This window comes from Oncorhynchus gorbuscha, linkage group LG16 (genome assembly GCF_021184085.1).
Source record: "Oncorhynchus gorbuscha isolate QuinsamMale2020 ecotype Even-year linkage group LG16, OgorEven_v1.0, whole genome shotgun sequence".
NCBI classification, from domain to species: domain Eukaryota; kingdom Metazoa; phylum Chordata; class Actinopteri; order Salmoniformes; family Salmonidae; genus Oncorhynchus; species Oncorhynchus gorbuscha.
Genome location: NC_060188.1, coordinates 42,160,155 through 42,185,218, shown reverse-complemented (window position 1 = coordinate 42,185,218; position 25,064 = coordinate 42,160,155). Strand labels below are relative to the sequence as shown.

The following is a 25,064-nucleotide window of genomic DNA, read 5'->3' as shown; positions in this document are numbered from 1 at the left end:
GCTGTGTCTCAATATATTTCATTTGTGATTTTCATGAATAGGAATATGTTCTAGGGATATTTATGTCCGTTGCGTTATGCTAATTATTGTCAGGCGATGATTACGCTCCCGGATCCGGGATGGGGAATATCAAGAGGTTTTAAAGAAGAAGTTACAGGTCTGTGAGAGCCAGAAATCTTGCTTGTTTGTAGGTGACCAAATATTTTTTTTTTTATATTTTATTTTATTCATTACAAAACGTACAATGTGATTTTATGGATTTTTTTCTCATTTTGTCTGTCATAGTTGAAGTGTACCTATGATGAAAATTATAGGCCTCTCTCATCTTTTAAGTGGGAGAACTTGCACAATTGATGGCTGACTAAATACTTTTTTGCCCCACTGTACATACTACAGAATATTTTAATTTTAGCATCCATTTAATCTGCAGCACATACACACAAACATATACACATGCACAGGCAATCACCCACGCATTGACATACACGTGTGTGCACACAGATAAACAAAGAGAAAATAGAAGAGGTCAAAACTAAATGAAGAGGAAGTGCTACTATAAAGTCTGATATTTCAATTTTCCGATGTCATATGTGCTGAGTAAACCCAGATAATGTTTTTTCATATAATCTAATCCACCTAGATATATGAGGTCAATTCTGATTTTCAGTTTTTCAAACCATCATTTCCCACACACATCTATAGTTACCTTGCTTAATTTGTTCCACAAAATGGGTTGCCTGTGTGCCGGTCTGTTTCTGCTCTCATGCCTAATGGAATTTTTGGCCTGAAAATGACAGCAATGGAACCAGGTTACAAAAGGAGCACAATGTCCCATTGATGCATTGCAGTGCAGGTAAAGGCTGCATTCAGAGATGCTATACATGACTCTGAGTCTGTGTTCTCCACATCACTCCGTATAGACAAACGTCAAACTAAAATCCAACAAGGCATGTGTGGGTGAAGAGGGTGGCTGTTTCTGGATGGTGCCACTGCCGATGTGAAGACTAAGCACAAACAAACGGGTATTCTTTTGCATGTGCAAAACATTATACATTGGCACCGCCAATGGACTAAGATTTACATCTCTCTGTGAGAGTTCACAGTGCGTCCTTATCTCCCGCTGTGAAGGACAGAGGCTTCAGCTCCATGCTGGAGCTCATGACGTCAGAGGTCGCCAGATGAAGAGGGCCATCTGTTCTGCATGTGCGGTTCGCGGGGAGGTCGTCTACAGGCCGACAGAGCACAGAGAATCGCTGAGAAGTATAAAGACAGTAAACTGATATTGTCGAACCATGAGACGGGTGACAAACAGCTCATACAGGTGGGAGAAAAGAAAACAACTTAAAATGAGGATCTGAAATAGCAGACCCAACTGAAAAAGTATTCACTGTTTCCATAAGTTTCAAGTGGTTGAGTACAATTATTTATACTCCATGATAAGAAACAATGTATGTGTTAAGAATTGAATTGACAGCCCCAACATGTTTGTGTCATATTTGTGTAGCTTGACTAATCGCTATTACTGACATATCCAACTGGTTTAAGTTTTGTTCTGTTACAGATTTGGATCTTAATTTGACCCTGCTTCTCACAGCAGGAAAATCATTTTGCAGGATCATAATAGGAGCGCATGTGAAAGAATGGGACTATAAACTAGTCTAACCGAAACTAGACAAGACAAGCCTGTCTAAAGATGTTGAAATGTATTGACTTGAGCTCACCTGGCGCAGGGTTCCATTGCTGTTGGCCATTTTGTAGACCATCCATAGTGGGATGAAGGAGAGGGAGATAGTGGCAATGAACCAGCCAATGATGTTAGCCCAGACAGGATAAACATATGTGTTGCTGAACTTCAATGGTGAGTACTTGACTATGGAGAAGATGAAGGTAGCCTATGGTTTGGGAGAGAAAAGCAACTCATTACAAAACAATATTAACACTCACGCTCTCAACATAGAGATCTGACATGAGGCAAGACCGTCTGCGTGTTAGAGAGAGAAGCAGAAAGAGAAACACAGAGAGTGAGGTGCTACGGAAAGCGGACAAGACAGTGAGACAGTTTTGATTTATGAGGATCCCCATTAGCCGATGCCAATGGAGACAGCTAGTCTTACCGGGGTCAGACACGTAACGGAAAAGACATTACAGACAAAAGACTTTGCAATTTACATACATTTAAAAACATTAACATGTAGTGTGTGTGTGTGTGAATCTATCAGCTACACATACATGTCAGTACATACACACAACAAGTAGGTCACATGGGGGAGAGGCATTGTGCTGTGAGGTGTTACTCTGTTTTTTGAAACCAGGTTTTCTGTTTCCTTGCGCTATATAAGATTGAAGGGAGTTCCATGCACTCATGGCTCTGTATAATACTGTACGTTGAATTTGTTCTGGACCTGGAGACTGTGAAAAGACCCCTGGCGGCATGTTTGGTGGGGTAAGTGTGCGTGTCAGCGCTGTGTGCTGTATGAATAATTGAATAAGATACTTTTCTTTTTACCATTTCAAATGATTATTACTCAATTCTATAGTTTGGGTAACACCAGTTATTTAAGTATGAAGGTAATGTCATCTAAAACAATCATCTGTTTCCATTACGTGGAACAGTGTCCAAAATTGAAGTGGATCCAAGTAAATGTTTGATGAATTAACGATGAAATAAAGGATATTGTAAATCATGCTAATATAACGTGTCTGTGTAAGCAGTATATAAGAGAACCAATGGGACTGCCCCGACAGAGCTCCTGACCGACCTGTACTATGGTGCACTACATTTGTTGGAACCTCTCCAGCTTGCTGACAATACATAATTATTCATTTAATATTGACTTCAGCTGTCCCTGGTGTTGAATTTCCATGACAGTTGACTTGGCATACAATTTGGAATGAATGTTTCTTATAAAAACAAGAAGTGATATTGGCATGCATAGTATTAATATTAGCCCTTTGATTACTGAATCCTTACTGTGCACACTGTAGGAGTGATGTAGAGCCAGCAGTACTTCATCAAAGGCAGAGGTCTGTAGCCAATCATATCACTGATGTTACCATAGAAACGTTCAGCACCTGTAGTTAAAGGGGGGCACGTCACAAAAAGTCACAAATCACCATGTCACCATTGGTTGAATTCCCTATTGCCTTCAGACAGATACCGTTATTCTAAAGTGAGTACGTTGCTATGACCTATAGGCAGTGTACGACTCACCATAGACCCAGGCAATGCAGACAGACTGACAAAAGGCCAGCAGTAGCAGGGTGGTCCCACTGCACACATGGTGGTCTAGCAGCTGAAGCAGGTACATCCCTCCCTGGAGTAAAAACAAAACCTTGTCATGACTTTACCCACACCAAACACAACACTTCAACATACCCAATGTTTTTTTTTTTCCACATTTTGTTACGTTACAGCTTTATTCTAAAATGTATTACATTTAAAAAAAATCCTCATTAATCTACACACAATACCACATAATGATAGTGAAAACAGGTTTAGACATTTTTGCTAATTTATTCAAATAAAAACAGAAATATTATTATTATTTACATAAGGATTCAGACCTTTTGCTATGAGACTCGAAATTGAGCTCAGGTGCACAATGTTTCCATTGATCATCCTTGAGATGTTTTTACAACTTAATTGGAGTCCACCTGTTGTAAATTCAATTGATTGGACATGATTTGGAAAGGCACACACCTGTCTATATAAGGTCCCACAGTTGACAGTGCAAAAACTAAGCCATGAGGTCGAAGGTTGTCCGTAGAGCTTCAAGACAGGATTGTTTCAAAGCACAGATCTGGGAAGGGTACCAACACACTTCTGGAGTATTGAAAGTCCCAAAGAACACAGTGGCCTCCATCATTCTTAAATGGAACAAGTTTGGAACCACCAACACACTTTCTAGAGCTGGCCGTGGAGTTCCTCCATGGAGATGGGAGAACCTTCCAGAAGAACAACCTTTTCTGCAGCACTCCACCAATCGGGCCATTATGGTAGAGTGGCCAGATGGAAGCTACTCCTCAGTAAAAGGGCACATGACAGCCTGCTTGGAGTTTGCCAAAAGGCACGTAAAGGACTCTCAGACCATGAGAAACAAGATTCTCTGGTCTGATGAAACCAAGATTGAACTCTTTGGCCTGAGAATGCCAAGCGTCACGTCTGGAGAAAACCTGGCACCATCACTACGGTCAAGCATGGGGGTGGCAGCATCATGCTGTCGATACGTTTTTCAGCAGCAAGGAGTGGGAGCCTAGTCAGGATCGAGGGGAAGATGAACAGAGCAAAGTAGAGAGTTCCTACATTTACATTTACATTTAAGTCATTTAGCAGACGCTCTTATCCAGAGCGACTTACAAATTGGTGCATTCACCTTATGACATCCAGTGGAACAGTCACTTTACAATAGTGCATCTAAATCTTAAATGGGGGGGGGGAATACTTATCCTATCCTAGGTATTCCTTAAAGAGGTGGGGTTTCAGGTGTCTCCGGAAGGTGATGATTGACTCCGCTGTCCTGGCGTCGTGAGGGAGTTTGTTCCACCAATGGGGGGCCAGAGCAGCGAACAGTTTTGACTGGGCTGAGCGGGAGCTGTACTTCCTCAGTGGTAGGGAGGCGAGCAGGCCAGAGGTGGATGAACGCAGTGCCCTTGTTTGGGTGTAGGGCCTGATCAGAGCCTGGAGGTACTGAGATGCCGTTCCCCTCACAGCTCCGTAGGCAAGCACCATGGTCTTGTAGCGGATGCGAGCTTCAACTGGAAGCCAGTGGAGAGAACGGAGGAGCGGGGTGACGTGAGAGAACTTGGGAAGGTTGAACACCAGACGGGCTGCGGCGTTCTGGATGAGTTGAAGGGGTTTAATGGCACAGGCAGGGAGCCCAGCCAACAGCGAGTTGCAGTAATCCAGACGGGAGATGACAAGTGCCTGGATTAGGACCTGCGCCGCTTCCTGTGTGAGGCAGGGTTGTACTCTGCGGATGTTGTAGAGCATGAACCTACAGGAACGGGCCACCGCCTTGATGTTGGTTGAGAACGACAGGGTGTTGTCCAGGATCACACCAAGGTTCTTAGCGCTCTGGGAGGAGGACACAATGGAGTTGTCAACCGTGATGGCGAGATCATGGAACGGGCAGTCCTTCCCCGGGAGGAAGAGCAGCTCCGTCTTGCCGAGGTTCAGCTTGAGGTGGTGATCCGTCATCCACACTGATATGTCTGCCAGACATGCAGAGATGCGATTCGCCACCTGGTCATCAGAAGGGGGAAAGGAGAAGATTAGTTGTGTGTCGTCTGCATAGCAATGATAGGAGAGACCATGTGAGGTTATGACAGAGCCAAATGACTTGGTGTATAGCGAGAATAGGAGAGGGCCTAGAACAGAGCCCTGGGGGACACCAGTGGTGAGAGCGCGTGGTGAGGAGACAGATTCTCGCCACGCCACCTGGTAGGAGCGACCTGTCAGGTAGGACGCAATCCAAGCGTGGGCCGCGCCGGAGATGCCCAACTCGGAGAGGGTGGAGAGGAGGATCTGATGGTTCACAGTATCGAAGGCAGCCGATAGATCTAGAAGGATGAGAGCAGAGGAGAGAGAGTTAGCTTTAGCAGTGCGGAGCGCCTCCGTGATACAGAGGAGAGCAGTCTCAGTTGAATGACTAGTCTTGAAACCTGACTGATTTGGATCAAGAAGGTCATTCAGAGAGAGATAGCGGGAGAGCTGGCCAAGGACGGCACGTTCAAGAGTTTTGGAGAGAGAAGAAAGAAGGGATACTGGTCTGTAATTGTTGACATCGGAGGGATCGAGTGTAGGTTTTTTCAGAAGGGGTGCAACTCTCGCTCTCTTGAAGACGGAAGGGACGTAGCCAGCGGTCAGTGATGAGTTGATGAGCGAGGTGAGGTAAGGGAGAAGGTCTCCGGAAATGGTCTGGAGAAGAGGGGAGGGGATAGGGTCAAGCGGGCAGGTTGTTGGGCGGCCGGCCGTCACAAGACGCGAGATTTCATCTGGAGAGAGAGGGAGAAAGAGGTCAGAGCACAGGGTAGGGCAGTGTGAGCAGAACCAGCGGTGTCGTTTGACTTAGCAAACGAGGATTGGATGTCATCGACCTTCTTTTCAAAATGGTTGACGAAGTCGTCTGCAGAGAGGGAGGAGGGGGGGGGGATTCAGGAGGGAGGAGAAGATGGCAAAGAGCTTCCTAGGGTTAGAGGCAGATGCTTGGAATTTAGCGTGGTAGAAAGTGGCTTTAGCAGCAGAGACAGAGGAGGAAAATGTAGAGAGGAGGGAGTGAAAGGATGCCAGGTCCGCAGGGAGGCGAGTTTTCCTCCATTTCCGCTCGGCTGCCCGGAGCCCTGTTCTGTGAGCTCGCAATGAGTCATCGAGCCACGGAGCGGGAGGGGAGGACCGAGCCGGCCTGGAGGATAGGGGACATAGAGAGTCAAAGGATGCAGAGAGGGAGGAGAGAAGGGTTGAGGAGGCAGAATCAGGAGATAGGTTGGAGAAGGTTTGAGCGGAGGGAAGAGATGATAGGATGGAAGAGGAGAGAGAAGCGGGGGAGAGAGAGCGAAGGTTGGGACGGCGCGATACCATCCGAGTAGGGGCAGTGTGGGAGGTGTTGGATGAGAGCGAGAGGGAAAAGGATACAAGGTAGTGGTCGGAGACTTGGAGGGGAGTTGCAATGAGGTTAGTGGAAGAACAGCATCTAGTAAAGATGAGGTCGAGCGTATTGCCTGCCTTGTGAGTAGGGGGTGAAGGTGAGAGGGTGAGGTCAAAAGAGGAGAGGAGTGGAAAGAAGGAGGCAGAGAGGAATGAGTCAAAGGTAGACGTGGGGAGGTTAAAGTCGCCCAGAACTGTGAGAGGTGAGCCGTCCTCAGGAAAGGAGCTTATCAAGGCATCAAGCTCATTGATGAACTCTCCGAGGGAACCTGGAGGGCGATAATGATAAGCTTGAAAGGGCTGGTAACTGTGACAGCATGGAATTCAAAGGAGGCGATAGACAGATGGGTAAGGGGAGAAAGAGAGAATGACCACTTGGGAGAGATGAGGATCCCGGTGCCACCACCCCGCTGACCAGAAGCTCTCGGGGTGTGCGAGAACACGTGGGCGGACGAAGAGAGAGCAGTAGGAGTAGCAGTGTTGTCTGTGGTGATCCATGTTTCCGTTAGTGCCAAGAAGTCGAGGGACTGGAGGGAAGCATAGGCTGAGATGAACTCTGCCTTGTTGACAGATCGGCAATTACAGATCGGCAATTCCAGAGGCTACCGGAGACCTGGAACTCCACGTGGGTCGTGCGCGCTGGGACCACCAGATTAGGGTGGCCGCGGCCACGCGGTGTGGAGCGTTTGTATGGTCTGTGCAGAGAGGAGAGAACAGGGATAAACAGACACATAGTTAACAGGCTACAGAAGAGGCTACGCTAATGCAAAGGAGATTGGAATGACAAGTGGACTACACGTCTCGAATGTTCAGAAAGTTAAGCTACGTAGCAAGAATCTTATTGACTAATTTGATGTAAACCTGCTCCAGAGTGCTCAGGTCCTCAGACTAGGGCAAAGGTTCACCTTCCAACAGGACAACGACCCTAAGCACAAAGCCAAGACAATGCAGGTGTGGTTTCTGGAAAGGTCTCCAAATGTCCTTGAGTGGCCAAGCCAGAGCCTGGACTTCGAATATCTCTGGAGACCTAAAAATAGCTGTGTAGCAATGCTCCACATCCAACCTGACAGAGCTTGAGAGCATCTGCAGAGAAGAATGTGAGAAACTCCCCAAATACAGGTGTCTACACTTGTAGCGTCATACCCAAGAAGACTCAAGGCGTAATCGCTGCCAAAGGTGCTTCAACAAAGTATTTTTTTATTTAATTTTTTATTTCACCTTTATTTAACCAGGTAGGCTAGTTGAGAACAAGTTCTCATTTGCAACTGTGACCTGGCCAAGATAAAGCATAGCAGTGTGAACAGACAACACAGAGTAAACAATTAACAAGTCAATAACACAGTAGAAAAAAAGGGGAGTCTGAGAAAAGTGTCTGAATACTTACTGTATAAAAATGTGATATTTCAGTTTTTTAAATTTAATATGTAACATTTCTAAACCTGTTTTTGCTTTGTCACTATGGGGTATTGTGTGTAGATTGAGGGGAAAAAAATCTATTTAATACATTTTAGAATAAGGTAACATAACAAAATGTGGAACAAGTCAAGGGACTTGAATACTTAGCGACTGCATTGTACCTATACACACTTATAGTCACTACTCGCAAACCTTATATACCAACCAACAACATGGGTGGGTGTATGAATACAGTTTGAGCATGTTCAGGAACAAGACCTGTCAAGGGCCTGTGTCTTGGATCAGTTTAGGATCCCTAGATCAGCACTCCTTCTCTGAGACACTTCATGAATACGACCCCTGGTAAAACACCGGGCTCTAGTCATAGACTAACAGTATGGGTGATGCATTGGTCTCTGACCTCTGTGACCAGGGCAAGCCCCAGTATGAAGCCTATTGTGCAGATAGCCAGCAACAGCAGCTCTCTCCTGAACTCACGGCGCAGATAGGTAGGGAACAGATCCACAACAGATGTCATCAAACACTCCAGCCCAACAAACTAGAGAGGGAGAGGGGAGAAATATAGGGAGAGCGAGATCAGATGTATAGTTTGAGTTTATGTTCCGTTATGGTCAATTCCATTTCAATTAAAGACAAACTTACATTTTCTCCTTAAAATGTAAACACATTGAAACAAAATACAATTGGAGTTGACTTCAGTCCTGAATTGAAACGGAATTTAAGCCCAGACCTGTTAAGCCACGTTTGACCAAACAGTTGACAATGACTAAGTTCATGTTGTTAGAAAAAGCTTCAGTGTGCAAGAGGGACACTTACCTGACTATCCAGACCCAGAAGGATGATCATGATGAAGAAACAGGCAGACCAGATCTGAGACATGGGCATCATGGCTACTGCTCGAGGGTACACAATAAATGCCAGCCCAGGACCTGTACAAAGATAGGAACACTGACTGAGTACACTCAATCACTGCACACAGTGCAATTTGTGTCACTACAGTGCACGCTGACTACACATAACTGCACACACTGACTGAACACATGGCCTAAACCTGACCTCACCCTTGACTGGCCTCGCCCAGCATGTACATGTAACGTACACACACACACACACACACACACACACATGCATGTAGGCATGCTCACTAGGGATGAATGGCGGGAAACCGGTTGCCAAGATTTACGGATATTAACCACCCAAAACCATTTCCTTCTCCCGGGAAAAATAACTGCGAGAAATTGGTAAAATATTATTATTTATATGAACAGCATGACGTGAAATTGAACTGTTAAAATATAAATCTGGCTTCTCTACGGCCTTCTCTCTGCTTAATGCATGATGAATCATCAACGCACAGGTTGGGGACAGACAGCCTATCTCCGTGTGGAACGCAGTTCACAATGCATGTAGGTAGACCTATCATCTCATCATGGTAACTTTTTTTATTTTGACAGGTAGCCTATGATACAGTAATATAATGCATAATAAGCTGTCACGAACGTCATCAGGGAAATGACCGGACCAAGGTGCAGCGTGGTGAGCGTACACTTCTCTTTATTATGAATGTCGCCAACAAGAAACAACAAAAACTACCGAGAAGCTTACTAGGGCTATACAGGCCACTAACAAAGTCAACTACCCACAACTAAGGTGGAAAAAGGGCTGCTTAAGTATGATTCCCAATCAGAGACAACGATAGACAGCTGTCCCTGATTGAGAACCATAACCTGCCAAAACATAGAAACAGAAAACATAGAAATAAAGAAACTAGAATGCCCACCCTAGTCACACCCTGGCCTAACAAAAATAGAGAATAAAAGCCTCTCTATGGCCAGGGTGTGACATAAACGTCTAATGTATAGCCTCTGTCTCTGGCGCAATACGCACGCACATGTGCTCCTCTGGCCTCTCTCCTTAAAAAACGATCCTTAGCTCTTGGAGTCCCATGCAGGAAAAGCTAGACTCGAATAGCTTGCTGGACATTATTTTTTTTAGCATTTCTTGAATATTTGAAGAGGCACGCAAGCTCTTGTTTGCTGAATGTTAAATACAGCAGCCAATAGAACTCTCGGGTAGTTTGAAAGAAGAGGGAACCCGCGATGGCGGTAGGCTATAATAACAGTTATTTATTCAGACCCATTAACCATTCAATCTTTGTGAAGAGAAGTGAAAACCTTCTGCATCTCATCCTAGTCCTATATTATTCAAGGATGTCACTAGAATTATGCAGATAAGAACAAAACATATTTCATTTAACTGTTGAAAGCAAGGAAGGCATGAAGCAACACTAGAGAGAGAAAAAGGAGGTCGGCTAATAACATTGGAGGAAATATTATGAAAGGTATATATGAGTCAGCCTACTAATTATACAAATAGGCTCCATTATATTTCAAAATTAAAATCACATTTGCTAGCCTATACTTGTAATTTTGTAAACCACATGAGCTGCACCAGAATCACATGTTCTTTCCTTTATTTTTAATGGTTTTAAACGAGGTGCGTAATTCCAGTCCATATAATACAGTATAATACATTACAGTAATACAGTTCACACTAAAAATGATCAGCCGACTGGAGCTTGTTAAATGTTTTTAACCAAGAGAGCATATAGCTAGCTCCATCTATGGGCTTTTATGTTTTTTTTATGGGGTTTTTCTAGGCTTAATGTGCACTTGCCAATATAACATATACAGTATGTATTGGATAATGGCACAATCATTTGGGCTTTTTTGGGCTTGGGCTCATGAAATGTCTGTAATGTAGGGCTCATAAAATGTATTTAATATATGGCTCATCAGGCTCAGGTAGCATCAGGATAAAATGTTTGATCAAAGCTCTAATCAAAGGGCTCCCGAATGGTGCAGCGGTCTAAGGCACTGCATCGCTACAGACCCTGGCTCGATCTCGGGCGGTATCACAACCGGCCGTGATCGGGAGTCCCATAGGGCGGCGCACAAGTCGCCCAGCATCTTCCGGGTTAGGGGAGGGTATGGCTGGAGGGGTTTACTTGGTTCATCATGCTCCAGAGACTCCTTGTTTCGGGCAGGGTGCCTGCAGGCTTACTTACGTCATCAGGTGAACAGTGTTTACTCCAACATATTGGGTGTCTGGCTTCTGGGTTAAGCAGGCAGGTGTTAAGAAGTGTGGTTTTGCGGGTCATGTTTCGGAGGACGCACGACTCAACCTTCACCTCTCGAGCCTGTTGGAGTTTCATTTACATATGTATTCAGACCCTATACTCTGTACTTTGTTGAGGCATCTTTGGCAGCGATTACAGCCTTGAGTGTTCTTGGGTATGACCCTACAAGCTTGGCATACCTGTATTTGGGGAGTTTCTCCCATTCTTCTCTGCAGTTCCTCTCAAGCTCTGTCAGGTTGGATGTGGAGCGTCACTGCACAGCTATTTTTAGGTCTCTCCAGAGATGTTTGATCGGGTTCAAGTCCGGGCTCTGGCTGGGCCACTCAAGGACATTCAGAGACTTGTCTCAAAACCACTCCTGCATTGTCTTGGCTGTGTGCTTAGTGTCGTTGTCATGCTGGAAGATGAATCTTCAACTGAGGTCCTGAGCGCTCTGGAGCAGGTTTTCATCAAGGATCTCTCTGTACTTTGCTCCATCTTTGCCTGAATCCTGACTAGGCTCCCAGTCCCTGCCGCTGAAAAACTTCCCAACAGCATGATGCTGCCACCACCATGCTTCATCGTAGGGATGGTGCCAGGTTTCCTCCAGATGTGGCGCTTGGCATTCAGGCCAAAGAGTTCAATCTTGGTTTCATCAGACCAGAGAATCTTGTTTCTCATGGTCTGAGAATTTTTAGGTGCCTTTTGGCAAACTAAAAGGGGGCTGTCATGTGCCATTTACTGAGGAGTGGCTTCTGTCTGGCCACTCTACCATAAAGGCCTGGTTGGTAGCTAGAGAGATGGTTGTCCTTCTGGAAGGTTCTCCCATCTCCACGGAGGAATTCTAGAGCTCTGTCAAAGTGACAATTGGGTTCTTGGTCACCTACCTGACCAAGGCACTTTTCCCCCGATTGCTCAGTTTGGATGGGCGTCCAGCTCTTGGAAGAGTCTTGGTGGTTCCAAACTTGTTCCATTTAAGAATGATGGAGGCCACTGTGTTCTTGGGGACCTTCAATGATGCAGAAACGTTTAGGTCCCCTTTCCCAGAACTCTGCCTCGACACAATCCTGTCTCGGAGCTCTACGGACAATTCCTTTAACCTCATGGCTTAGTTGACATGCACTGTCAACTAAGATACCTTATATAGACAGGTGTGTGCCTTTCCAAATCATATCCAGTCAATTTAAATTACCACAGGAGGACTCCAATGAAGTTGTAGAAACATCTCAAGGATGATCAATGGAAGCAGGATGCACCTTAGCTCAATTTCGAGTCTCATAGCAAAGGGTCTGAATCCATTTTAGAAAAAGGCTGTAACAATACAAAATGTGGAAAAAGTAAAGGTGTCTGAATTCTTTCCGAAGGAACTGCATATGCTTCATAATGCTTTTGAATTACACTTCCGGTTTGAGGGAAATACCTTGGAGAAAAGGGATTTATTCTCGGGATGGAACATTTGTAAAATAACGGGAAATATTTAACTCTAATGGGCACACACAAATGGACACATTTTTTTGTTAACTCTATTGCGGAAATATTATCCTCAGAAATGATATGTATGTCCAATTTGTTACACAAATGGCTCAGTAAACAAACACACTGTCACATCCTGACCTTAGTTCCTTTTTAATGTCTCTATGTTAGTTTGGTCAGGGCGTGAGTTGGGGTGGGCATTCTATGTGTTCTATGTTTTTGTATTTCTGTGTTTGGCCTGGTATGGTTCCCAATCAGAGGCAGCTGTTTATGGTTGTCTCTGATTGAGAACCATACTTAGGCAGCCTGTTTTCCCCACTATGATTTGTGGGTAGTTGTTTTCTGTCTCTGTGTCTGCCAGACAGAACTGTTTCGTTTTTATTCGTTCTCTTGTTATTTTGTTTTTGTGTTCAGTTTAAATCAATATTAACATGGACACGTACCACGCTGCTTATTGGTCTGATCCTTCCTACTCCTCCTCAGAAGAGGAGGAAAACCGTTACACACACGTGACCCGTTTCAGGAAGCTAGGCATATGTCGCACGTCACTACTTCACAGGAGAGGCATTTGAACGTAATTATTTTTTATTATTTATCAAAATGCGAATTACCTTTTGGCACATGTGAACTTTCATGTGCCTTAATAACAAACCTGAATGCCATCTGTAATACAAATAAAATTATTAAATTACGAGTCTAATTTTACCAGAAAGTCACTTTAATTGCAAGGTAAAGCATACTGTTCACTAACTAGCGAACATAGCTCGCTGGCTCGCTAGCTAACGTTACATGTATGATCTGTGTTGTCATTTTATTTGTATCTCAGAAATCCATTGGCATTGCTAGTTATAGCCTAATGTTAGCGAGCCTGCTACATGACCCATCAAGTTAGCCAGGTGTGTCTGGGGTGATTACGGCCATCTATTGTATTTCATGAACGTGTCTAGACAATAGTGTCCCATCCAGTTAGCTAGATGTGGCTGGGGGGTGCCTATAGCAATTATTTATGACACTATTCAAGCATCTTCTAATAATGATCAAATATTTATACAATATTTTTATCTGGACACTTTCTATTATTGATATTGCTACAAGTAACAATTTCACTGTACCATTTACACCTTCTGTATCCTGTGCATGTGACAAATAAACTTTGATTTTATTTGATATAGTGTGTGTTTACTAGAAACGGTAATGTGAAGAACAACATGACCTGCACCAAAGTCAGATTAGGATATAGGCCAAGGACTAGATAAAGTGCATTTTTTCCTGGAGTTTTTCCTTATTGTAGGCTCTTTCACCACTTTTAGTCTTCAAATCTTTGGTTGTTTACTACACTTCCTTACTCACTCTGTTTAGCACATGGCCTGACATGTGAATCCTTAAAGAGATGGTTGGAGCTAAGGCTTAAGAGGGTGTGAACGATGCTGAATAGGTGTAGACAAAGAAGAGCTCTCCAGTAGGTGTACCAAAAACATTCAAGAGCCATTTTCTCAAAAGTGGGGTTAAAAATCAATCTATTTTCAAAGCAGAATTACTTTCCCATTGTTCCTCAACTGTTGTGTATGATATGCCATTTTGTAGCTCTGAGTTTCCAACCATTTCAAATGTTGCTACATAAGACCAAATCGAGGTGGTCGGTCACATATAGAAACCAAATAAACGTGTTTTAGTTAAAGAAGATAACTTACTATAAGAAGTTTTCACAGTCATTGTGGATGAATTTGGTGTGAACTATCTGCGACCTTTGGCTTTTACCGCATTATGATCTTCTATGGAATAATGTCAAACATTCTAATGGTAAAATCCATCTCTCTTGTCTGTTACAGTATCAACGTTTACCTGACTCAGCCACCTCTTCAATGGACACCCCCTGTTCATAGGTCATGAAGCCCAAAACAGAGAAGATTGCGAAGCCTGACACGATGCTGGTGCCACTGTTTAGAAGACACAGGTAAAAACAGTCCCTGGGGAAAAAAATACCAAATTACATGTTAGGGGAAATAGTGATCTATCTTTGGCCTGGAGATAATTTATAAATTTATAAATCTGCAGTATTTATTTTTAGTCAGTGTCAAGCAGTCAGACTGGGGGTGGGTTTCACTGACACTCCGGAGACCATAAAGTTGGAAAGATCTTTGTATGTATTGCTTCTGTAAGTGCAGGGCAGAGGGCAGCTTTAAGGTTGGTGATTTACTGCCACCTGTAGTGCAGGAATGTTTTTATTTTTTATTATTTTACCTTTATTTAACCAGGCATGTCAGTTAAGAACAAATTCTCATTTTCAATGATGGCCTCGGAACAGTGGGTTAACTGCCTGTTCAGGGGCAGAACGACAAATTTGAACCTTATCAGCTCGGGGGTTTGAACTTGCAACCTTCCGGTTACTAGTCCAACACTCTAACCACTAGGCTACCCTGCCACCCCGGAAGTAATTGGCTGATCCCTCCTACTGACCTGTGATCCCACATAGGAAGTCCCACCCGGTTGACTACTTTAAAATGCTGAAATACTTCAATTGTGCTGCCCATACTAAAAAAGTGAGGTTTGTGGCATGTGTGTCCTCTATACATCCCTATGCCAATGACTCACTTGTAGCAGTCGTTGTTGTAACTGTTGTAGCTGCCCAGGGATGTGAGAAAGCCCAAGCTGATAGCATAGGAGAAGAAAATCTGTGTGCCTGCATCCATCCACACCTTAGATGGGATAAATAGCATATTACACATAACATTCAATCATGGAGATATTATGATTCTTGTTTGTGTGTGTGTGTGTGTGTGTGTGTGTGTGTGTGTGTGTGTGTGTGTGTGTGTGTGTGTGTGTGTGTGTGTGTGTGTGTGTGTGTGTGTGTGTGTGTGTGTGTGTGTGTGTGTGTGTGTGTGTGTGTGTGTGTGTGTGTGTGTGTGTGTGTGTGTGTGTGTGTTGAGCCAGCAAAGGCTTGACATCGAAAGTCTGAGTGATGCCACCAAACGGAAACACCTCCAGTCTGTTCTCAGTGCAAAACTGCCCAAAGAATATGATGATACTGAAACACAGTGGAGCATGACCAAGTCCACCATACTCAACACCTACAAGAACACCCTAATGATGAAGAAGGACTTGAACAGCTCTGTTATGCAGGTGAATGAGGACCCAAAAGCGACTTGGCGAAAACAGAGTCTTTATTCCAGTAAAGGAAATAGGCAATACTCCTGGACAATCAGAGCAGAAAACAAAACATAAAAAACTAATTCCACTCGTAGTGACGAGGACAGACTGGAGACTCGACCATTAACTGTAGGTTGCCTCGGGAAGGCACCGACCGTAGCAGACTCAGACACCTGCTCACACGCAGCATCTGAGGGAAACAAGACACGACAGGGCGAGACAAAGACACAGCACGGCGAACAATATACAAGGATCCGACAGGACAGAAACGGAAAACAAGGGGAGAAATAGGGACTCTAATCAGAGGGCAAGATACGGAACAGGTGTGAAAAGACTAGATGATTGAGTAGGGGAATAGGAACAGCTGGGAGCAGGAACGGAACGATAGAGAGAGGGAGGGAGAGAGAAAAAAGGGAACGAACCTAATAAGACCAGCAGGGGGAAAACGAACAGAAGGGAAAGCAAAATGACAAGACAATATAAGACAAAACATGACAAGCTCATTAACACCAAGCGGAGAACCCCATGCCCCTGGCAGAACGACATCAACTGCAGAGCCAGAAGAGAAGCTCACGCCATGGGGAAGAAGGAACTAAAGAACAAATGGACAGGTAAGGCGTTGGAGATCCAGCAACTAGCAGACTCTGGCGATTCCGGGGGCTTTTTCGACTCCATGAAGGTGGTATGTGGACCCAGTTACTGTTAACTCAAAATGACACAACGACAAGGTTCCAGTTTAACAAAGTTTACTAAACCGTATGAACACCACCAAAGGTCGCCATTACACTCGAGGCTAAGTCCATCAACGACTAGACTTCCTGCGCATGCGTACTCTTGACTGAGTGATAGACCCGTAAACAGAAATATTGGGATACTTAAAACATGAACTTAACAGTTACCGCGGCCTAAACCCAATCCCCTCCAAAGGTGGGCCAAAGCTGCTAAAGGATGACGAATCCATCCAATCCCATTGGAAAGACTACTTCAAAGAGCTCCTCAACAGAAAAACAACGGTTGAGAGGGCAGTTGAGAGTGAAGCACAAAGGAGGACATGGGATAACTACCCAGCCTGCAGGAGTTGCAAGATGCCATCAGGAAGACGAGGAACAACAAGGCCGCTGGTCCTGATAGGATTCCAGAGAAAATCCTAAAGGAAAGCGGGCCAGATCTCCTAGATCACATACAGTACATGCCTTGCTCTTTAAGATCTAGGACAAGGAGGAAATCCCTGCAGAACTCAGGGACACCCTAATCATGAGGCATCTCCCTCATGTCCACCACCAGAAAAACACTTTCCCGCATCCTGGGCAACTGACTCCTTTCCCTGTCAGAAGAAATCCTCCCAGAATGTCAGTGTGGCTTTCAACCCAACAAAGTCACCAATGGACATGATTTTTCACTGCGTGGCAAATGCAAGAAGCAACCACTGTAAAGACCTTACAAAGGCCATTGACTCTGTGAACCATCATGCTGATTATGTTTTTGTTTTAAATCATCTGCCCTGACAAATTCACCAGAATACTGCAGCTGATGTATGACATGTCAGCAACAGTGCCCAGTAACAATGCAAAATTCCAGCATCATTGCACCCACCCTTTCCACTAACTTCATCGCTGCCATCCTCCACCTCACAGGCCAAAATCTGCCTCAGTGAGTTTAAATGCTGTACAGAATAGACAGCATACTCTTCAACCTTAAAGGCCCAAAATGCAGTATTTTTTTTACTGTATGTTAATATCAAATAATTTATGGGTAACAATGAAGTACCTTACTGTAATAGTTTAATTAAAATGGACAAAAATAGCTTTTTTAGCAAAGAGCTATTTCTCAAGCAAGAATTTTGCGAGGACTGTCTGGGAGTGGTCTGAGTGAGGAAGGGGGAACTTAATACGATATGTTATTTGCATAGATGTATGGAACCCTCTTTGTTATTGGTCTATTAACCATCACCATGCAAACCGAAACTGACGCCCATTCAAACAGAAGGTCCTGTGTAGTATGTATTGTATTTTCAACCAGCAACTACCAGGAAATAACACTGACACAACTGGTTAATACACCACCATCTAAGCTGTGCCAGTGGAGCATTCTCATGACACGCGCACAAAACACCAGTTTCCTGGAGGTGGCCCGAACACGAAGAGCATCACCACCACCCAAAACCAGCTCAGATGGACTGACCATTTTGTCAGGATGCCCAACTCCTGCCTCCAGAAACAGGTGCTGTACTCACAACTAAACTAAGGGAAGAGTCCCCTGGGGCGGACAAAATAAGCGGTACGAGGATAACATCAAAACAAACCTGAAAAAGTGCCATCAAGACATCTTCCAGTTGGGAGCACACTGTAAAAAGACAGGTCGACAATGGAGGAAAACTCTCCATGAGGGAGAAGCACTTATGAAGATCTTTCGCCGTGCAGCATATGACAAGCGGCAACTTCGAAAGAAGAACATTTCCATCAAGAAGGCCCAACCGCCATCCACCACCACTACTCAACCCTGCCCACACAGCACCAAAATGTGCGCCTCCCGGATTGCCATTTTCAGCCATCTGAAGACCCACAAGCAGGATCCACCAGGAGAACAATCATACTCGACCCCGAGTGATCGCCGGTGATGATGATGATTAGAATAATGGTGTGTGTGTTTCTGTGTGTGTAGTGTATCAAGCCATGCACTGTCGGTCTACCTGTGGGTCTGTGAGGCGAGAGATGTCAGGGTAAATGTAAAAGATGATGCCGTCTATGGCTCCAGGCAGAGTGACACCGCGGATCAGCAGGACCAGGAGCATGGCATATGGGAATGTGGCCGTAAAGTAAGTAGCCTGACAGGAGAGATAACAGAAATAACTTTAGTACATTGTAATCTACACAACCCTGTCAGTTTGTAGAGGGAGTTATGGTCATATTGAATTGGTGGAGACTATATGCAGTCAGAGTGAAGTCATTGAGTAAGACAACAAGCCATAATGTGCACTATCATAGATAAACTTACGGACATGTACAATGCTGTGCCAAGAAATCAGTACAAAATGAACACAGCACAGACTTATATGAAAGACCTGTTGATAGAAAAGCCGTATAGCTCACAGAATACATTTTCTCGAAGACAAAAAAGCTCCACAACAAATCTCAGGATCTTTAATGTTGAGGTGATATGGTTTTCTCAGTGACTTAAAGGGTGAGTTAAAACCCAGCAAACATATTGGCCTTTTAGGCTGCCCACGTTGGGCCGATGCGCCTTTGCTATTTAAAAGGAATGTGTTTACAGTGCCTTGCGAAACTATTCGGCCCCCTTGAACTTTGCGACCTTTTGCCACATTTCAGGCTTCAAACATAAAGATATAAAACTGTATTTTTTTGTGAAGAATCAACAACAAGTGGGACACAATTATGAAGTGGAATGACATTTATTGGATATTTCAAACTTTTTTAACAAATCAAAAACTGAAAAATTGGGCGTGCAAAATTATTCAGCCCCTTTACTTTCAGTGCAGCAAACTCTCTCCAGAAGTTCAGTGAGGATCTCTGAATGATCCAATGTTGACCTAAATGACTAATGATGATAAATACAATCCACCTGTGTGTAATCAAGTCTCTGTATAAATGCACCTGCACTGTGATAGTCTCAGAGGTCCGTTAAAAGCGCAGAGAGCATCATGAAGAACAAGGAACAAGAACAAGGAACACACCAGGCAGGTCCGAGATACTGTTGTGAAGAAGTTTAAAAGCGGATTTGGATACAAAAAGATGAACTTTTTGGCAACAATGCAAAACGTTATGTTTGGCGTAAAAGCAACACAGCTCATCACCCTGAACACACCATCCCCACTGTCAAACATGGTGGTGGCAGCATCATGGTTTGGGCCTGCTTTTCCTCAGCAGGGACAGGGAATATGGTTAAAATTGATGGGAAGATGGATGGAGCCAAATACAGGACCATTCTGGAAGAAAACCTGATGGAGTCTGCAAAAGACCTGAGACTGGGATGGAGATTTGTCTTCCAACAAGACAATGATCCAAAACATAAAGCAAAATCTACAATGGAATGGTTCAAAAATAAACATATCCAGGTGTTAGAATGGCCAAGTCAAAGTCCAGACCTGAATCCAATCGAGAATCTGTGGAAAGAACTGAAAACTGCTGTTCACAAATGCTCTCCATCCAACCTCACTGAGCTCGAGCTGTTTTGCAAGGAGGAATGGGAAAAAATTCAGTCTCTCGATGTGCAAAACTGATAGAGACATACCCCAAGCGACTTACAGCTGCAATCGCAGCAAAAGGTGGCGCTACAGAGTGTTAACTTAAGGGGGCTGAATAATTTTGCACGCCCAATTTTTCAGTTTTTGATTTGTTCAAAAAGTTTGAAATATCCATTAAATGTCGTTCCACTTCATGATTGTGTCCCACTTGTTGTTGATTCTTCACAAAAAAATACAGTTTTATATCTTTATGTTTGAAGCCTGAAATGTGGCAAAAGGTCGCAAAGTTCAAAGGGGCCGAATACTTTCACAAGGCACTGTATTTATTACAATTTACTTCAATGCATGAATGGCATACTTTTCAATTCTTAAAGGTATTTTTTAGGGAACGAGATACATTGAACTCAGAAAGACAAACAAGTTGTTAACAACATACATATATTTTTTACAAAAGAAACGGTTTAGTTTCTCATATGTCAAATGCACAAAAAAATTGGGCATCACACAACAAAATACAAACTGGAACAACACACTCAGTTACGGTTGCACAAAAATTATTACTTGCAAACCATGCCCCCAAATCTTCCAATGAGCCCCTCTTCTAGCTGGGCTTTGTATTAAGTATGTTATTAGGATTCCCATACGGAAGTCCAGAGAGGACATACAGTGCATTCCGAAAGTATACAGACCCCTTGACTTTTTCCATATTTTGTTACATTACAGCCTTATTCTAAAATGGATCAAATGTATTAATCTATCCCATAATAACAAAGCATAAACAGGATTTTAGACATATTTGCAAATGTTAAAAAAAATTTTTAAAGTGAAATACCTTACTTACAAAATGCAAAATCCCATGTCATGTCGAGATGATTTATTTCATGATCACGACATTAAAGCTGTTTTATCGAGATCACAAGATCATTTTCTCATGATCACGGCTTAACAAAAGTTGTTATGTCGAGATCATGAGATTAACTCTTTCAACAGGAGTAAACGCATTGACGATAGATTGACAATATGGCTAAGGCGGCAGAGATAACGGTGTATCAGGGCGTATGTTTTTATTGATTGCTACACTAAGGGTTGGTGCATTTAATGCTAACACCATGCCTTCATTTGTATTTGGCAGTCATTGTCAGTTTATAAATTAGAATGTTAGCACGCTAAATGTCCCTTACCTCGAGCTAAGAGCACTTGAGGCATCTAAGCCTTCATGGGGCATTTATGTTTTGTGGACAATGTATATATTACACACAAAACAATGTGTCCCTTATAATTATATACATATCAGTTATGCAAGCTAACAACCAGCATAGATAACAAGCTAGCTTGCTAGCTAACTAGCTAACAAGCTAGCTCGCAAGACTAGACAAGTTAGCTGCATTGTTCTTTGCATGTGATTGACTATGGTCTTGGGGGCGGTACGCAGCCTGGGAGAAGGAGATGCCTGTCATGCATCGTTCAGGGCTTAAAATGCCCCATATTGCTGTCGTGTTCGTGCATCTGAACAAATGAAAAGATGAATCATGGTACTTCTGTTTTGTGGTGATCACACGAAAAATTTAGACAAAATAACTTTTGTTATGTCGTGATCGTGAACTATTTTTAAATATATTTTATACGTCCTCTCTGGACATATGAACGCAGCCGCTACTCAAACTGGGTTCCACACAAAACATAAAACATGACATAATACCGAACAGTAATAGACAATAACAACTTAAGGACAAAACGGCATAGATTTAAAATAAGAATACTTATTTTCATACACTTACACAAAACCTCTGGAGATAATAACAGCTCAGCACAAAACTGAATTTAAAATCAGAATTCACACTTTCATGCACTTAAGTCTAACATTCCATGCTTAATAACGCTACATTACACATACATCCTCTTTTGTTAATCGTAATATGTTTCAGATTCCACCCAGTGGGTCATAGTGGGTCTCTCATAGTGGGTCTCTCATGCTGGTGGAGTTGTTTATTAAAAAAAGGAACAGACATTCACACGGGATTGGAGCTGTTCACACAGTGAATGGAGTACCATGCACTTGTCGCCTCGGCAATCGTGACAGCCTTCACTTTTCTTTATGTGTTACAGACACCGCCAGTCACAGTGTGTTCTCTTATGGTGATATGTAACTGACTGGAGCTGAACAGAGTCTTAGTGGAGCTGACCACTCACACCAGGGCAGAGCCATTCATAAAAAGAACAGGGTCCATGTTGGGCTGATGTGGGCTAATCAGTGTCGGTTGGTGTGGGCTTGGCGTGGGCTAGACCGTGCCCAAATAATACCCACATGGGGCTAATTGGGTCATGTTTGCTGGGAAGGTACAAGCAGGGGGCTCAAGGACATCAGTTGCATCAGTTACTGCACATATAAAATACGTAGATAAAATGTAGATTAAAAAATAACCATACCACATTCTAACCAGTAGATGTAGTAGTTACAATAGTGTGATACTGGATATCACACACAATGCCACTGTGGAAATAGAGTGGGGATGTTCATAGAGGTTGGTTAGTATTAATTGATTCTCACCTTGCCTGTGGACTTAATTCCCTTCCAGACACAGAAGTAACAGATGACCCAGGTGAGAAGGAGACACAGCGCCAGCTCCCATCTGATGTTGCCCATCTCCTCGATCCCCCCGGAAATGTTCAGCACCCTGCGCCTGTGAGTGAGTGAGTGAGGTGAGTGAGTGAGTGAGTGAGTGAGTGAGTGAGTGAGTGAGTGAGTGAGTGAGTGAGTGAGTGAGTGAGAGAGGAAGGGGGAACTTAATACGAGAGTGAAGGTTTGGGAATCCTGCGCAACACGTCACATGCGTAAAGTAAGGGGAGCTGCTTACTCCCAAAACTCCATGACTGGTAGTGTGGTATTTTGTCTTGATGTCAGGTTGGTGCTGCGATTCTGCTTGCTGTCATCCATGCATGAGTCTAGGGCAGACAAGTTGATTTGGTACATGAAACACACATTGGAAATTGACAATTAAACTTTTTGATTGACCCTCCTTACATTGTACCTCCCCATATCATGGTATAGTTTGGTTTTAAAAAATGTAGTTCACAAACTTTAAGGCCTGGTACTAAATCATCCTCGTTTTGGCAATAGTTAATGGTAATAAGATAACAAGTTTTTTTAAATGGTGTTATAAAATAACAGGGTACAACAGCTTAAACTTTAATAAACAAATGTAATAATCACAAAGGAATGGTCCACCTAATTCACTTTGGTTAACTGCCAGTTATGGCCCCACTCTGTTGTTAATTAATGTTGTACACTGGTAACTCAAACTCTTTGACCCCTCCCCATGCCTCTTTGACCCCTCCCCATGCCTCTTATGACCTCTCCCCATGCCTTGCTTATTTTATTTATTTTTATTTCACCTTTATTTAACTAGGCAAGTCAGTTAAGAACAAATTCTTATTTACAATGTCGGCCTATCAAAAGGCAAAAAGCCTCCTGTGGGGATGGGGACTGGGAATGAAAAGAAAAATAAATTAAATAAAAATATAGGACAAAACACACATCACAACAAGAGAGACAACACAACACTACATAAAGAGAGTCCTAAGACAACAACATAGCATGGCAGCAACACATGACAACAGCATGGTAGCAACACAACATGACAACAACATGTTAGCAACACAACATGGTAGCAGCACAACATGGTAGCAGCACAAACATTATTAGGCACAGACAACAGCACAAAGGGCAAGAAGATAGAGACAACAATACATCACGCAAAGCAGCCACAACTGTCAGTGAGTCTCTTACCAGTGTTCCACCAGTTTCCGCAGCTTGCCCAGGGTAGCTCTGCACTGAAGGAGGAGAAGAGATAGAAAAAGGCCCATGCCAAGATCACAATGTAGGAGATGGCACTGAATGAGATGACAAGGTTACAGGCGTAGCCCATACCTGTGGAAAAGAACATGTTTTAGCACTCCGCACCATTTTAATACAGATTGTGAAAATCTTAATTGTCCCAAAATGGTTGTAGCGGTACATATATTTAATAAAAACGTACAAGTAGATTAAATGTAGGGTTTAACTTGTCCAAAACCAACACTGTAGTTCGTGTGCTATACTTTCTACTGTTCATACAATGCATATAATAAGTTGTACGTCATTCATTGGGGTCCTGACTTGGGAATCCTGTGCATAGGTTAGGCATTTTCTTGAGCACCGATGGGCCTTTGTGGGTAAATGACAGAATAGTTAGGTATTAAAAATAAGTATTTGATGTTTCCCCATGCGCCAACATAAAAAGGTTTACCCTCAAATAGCGGACACATCTTCCTCCAACATGTGATTCCTCCCTGGCTGGTGTATTGTCCCAGAGAAGTCTCCAGGAAGAATAGCGGGATCCCGCACGTCACCAAGAACAAAACATATGGAATGAAGAACACACCTGCCAGACACGAAAAATCAGCTCAATCAAGATATGCGCCAATGTCACTGTTAATGAAATTACGCACAGTGTATCAAATGCATTGCTCTAATGCAATGACCGACGTTTGGACAACATCAGAGTTTTACTGGTTTCCACTAGTTACCACAGCCACAAAATCCAAATTGGCTTCCCATAAAAACTAATGAAACTGAAATGTGCTTTTTGGTCTTAATTTAAGTTTAGAGTTAGGTTTAAAATTAGATTTTAAGAAGATAAATTGTAGAAATTAGGTGGGGTTATGAATTTGTGGCTGTGGTAACTGGTGACAATCGTTTTCACTCACCCCCTCCGTTTTTGTAACACAAGTAAGGGAATCTCCACACGTTTCCAGGTCCAATTATAGCTCCCATCACCGTTAAAATATACTCGGCTTTACTCCCCCAGTTTCCCCGCACTTCCAGCTCCTTTAGTTTTGCTTGGCCATTGGCTGTGCTGGGCATCATTTGCAGTTTGGGGTCTTTCTTCTCGTTGTAGTTCATGGTGGTACCCGATACTTCAAGTCAAGTTTTCCTTGGATTTGAGAAGTTGTAGCTGATGTTGGTACTGTCGGAAGGCTATATAGACAGGATATGTGTCCTGTCCTAAATGGGGTCAAGGGTGGGA

General features: G+C 43.4%; 1 protein-coding gene across 1 annotated transcript; it reads right to left on the bottom strand.

Annotated features, from left to right (window-relative positions):
• Positions 1-381: 381 nt before the first annotated feature.
• Positions 382-25,064, bottom strand: LOC123999726 (sodium- and chloride-dependent GABA transporter 2-like). Its single transcript, XM_046305752.1, has 14 exons — positions 24,745-25,064; positions 24,285-24,419; positions 23,786-23,926; positions 22,854-22,941; positions 22,547-22,679; positions 18,487-18,621; positions 15,243-15,346; positions 14,493-14,617; positions 8,876-8,988; positions 8,460-8,597; positions 3,212-3,314; positions 2,972-3,072; positions 1,722-1,892; positions 382-1,253 (listed from the first exon to the last, which is right to left on the bottom strand). Exons 1-14 carry the CDS (start codon positions 24,938-24,940, stop codon positions 1,098-1,100), a joined length of 1,839 nt encoding a protein of 612 aa, XP_046161708.1. The 5' UTR covers positions 24,941-25,064; the 3' UTR covers positions 382-1,097.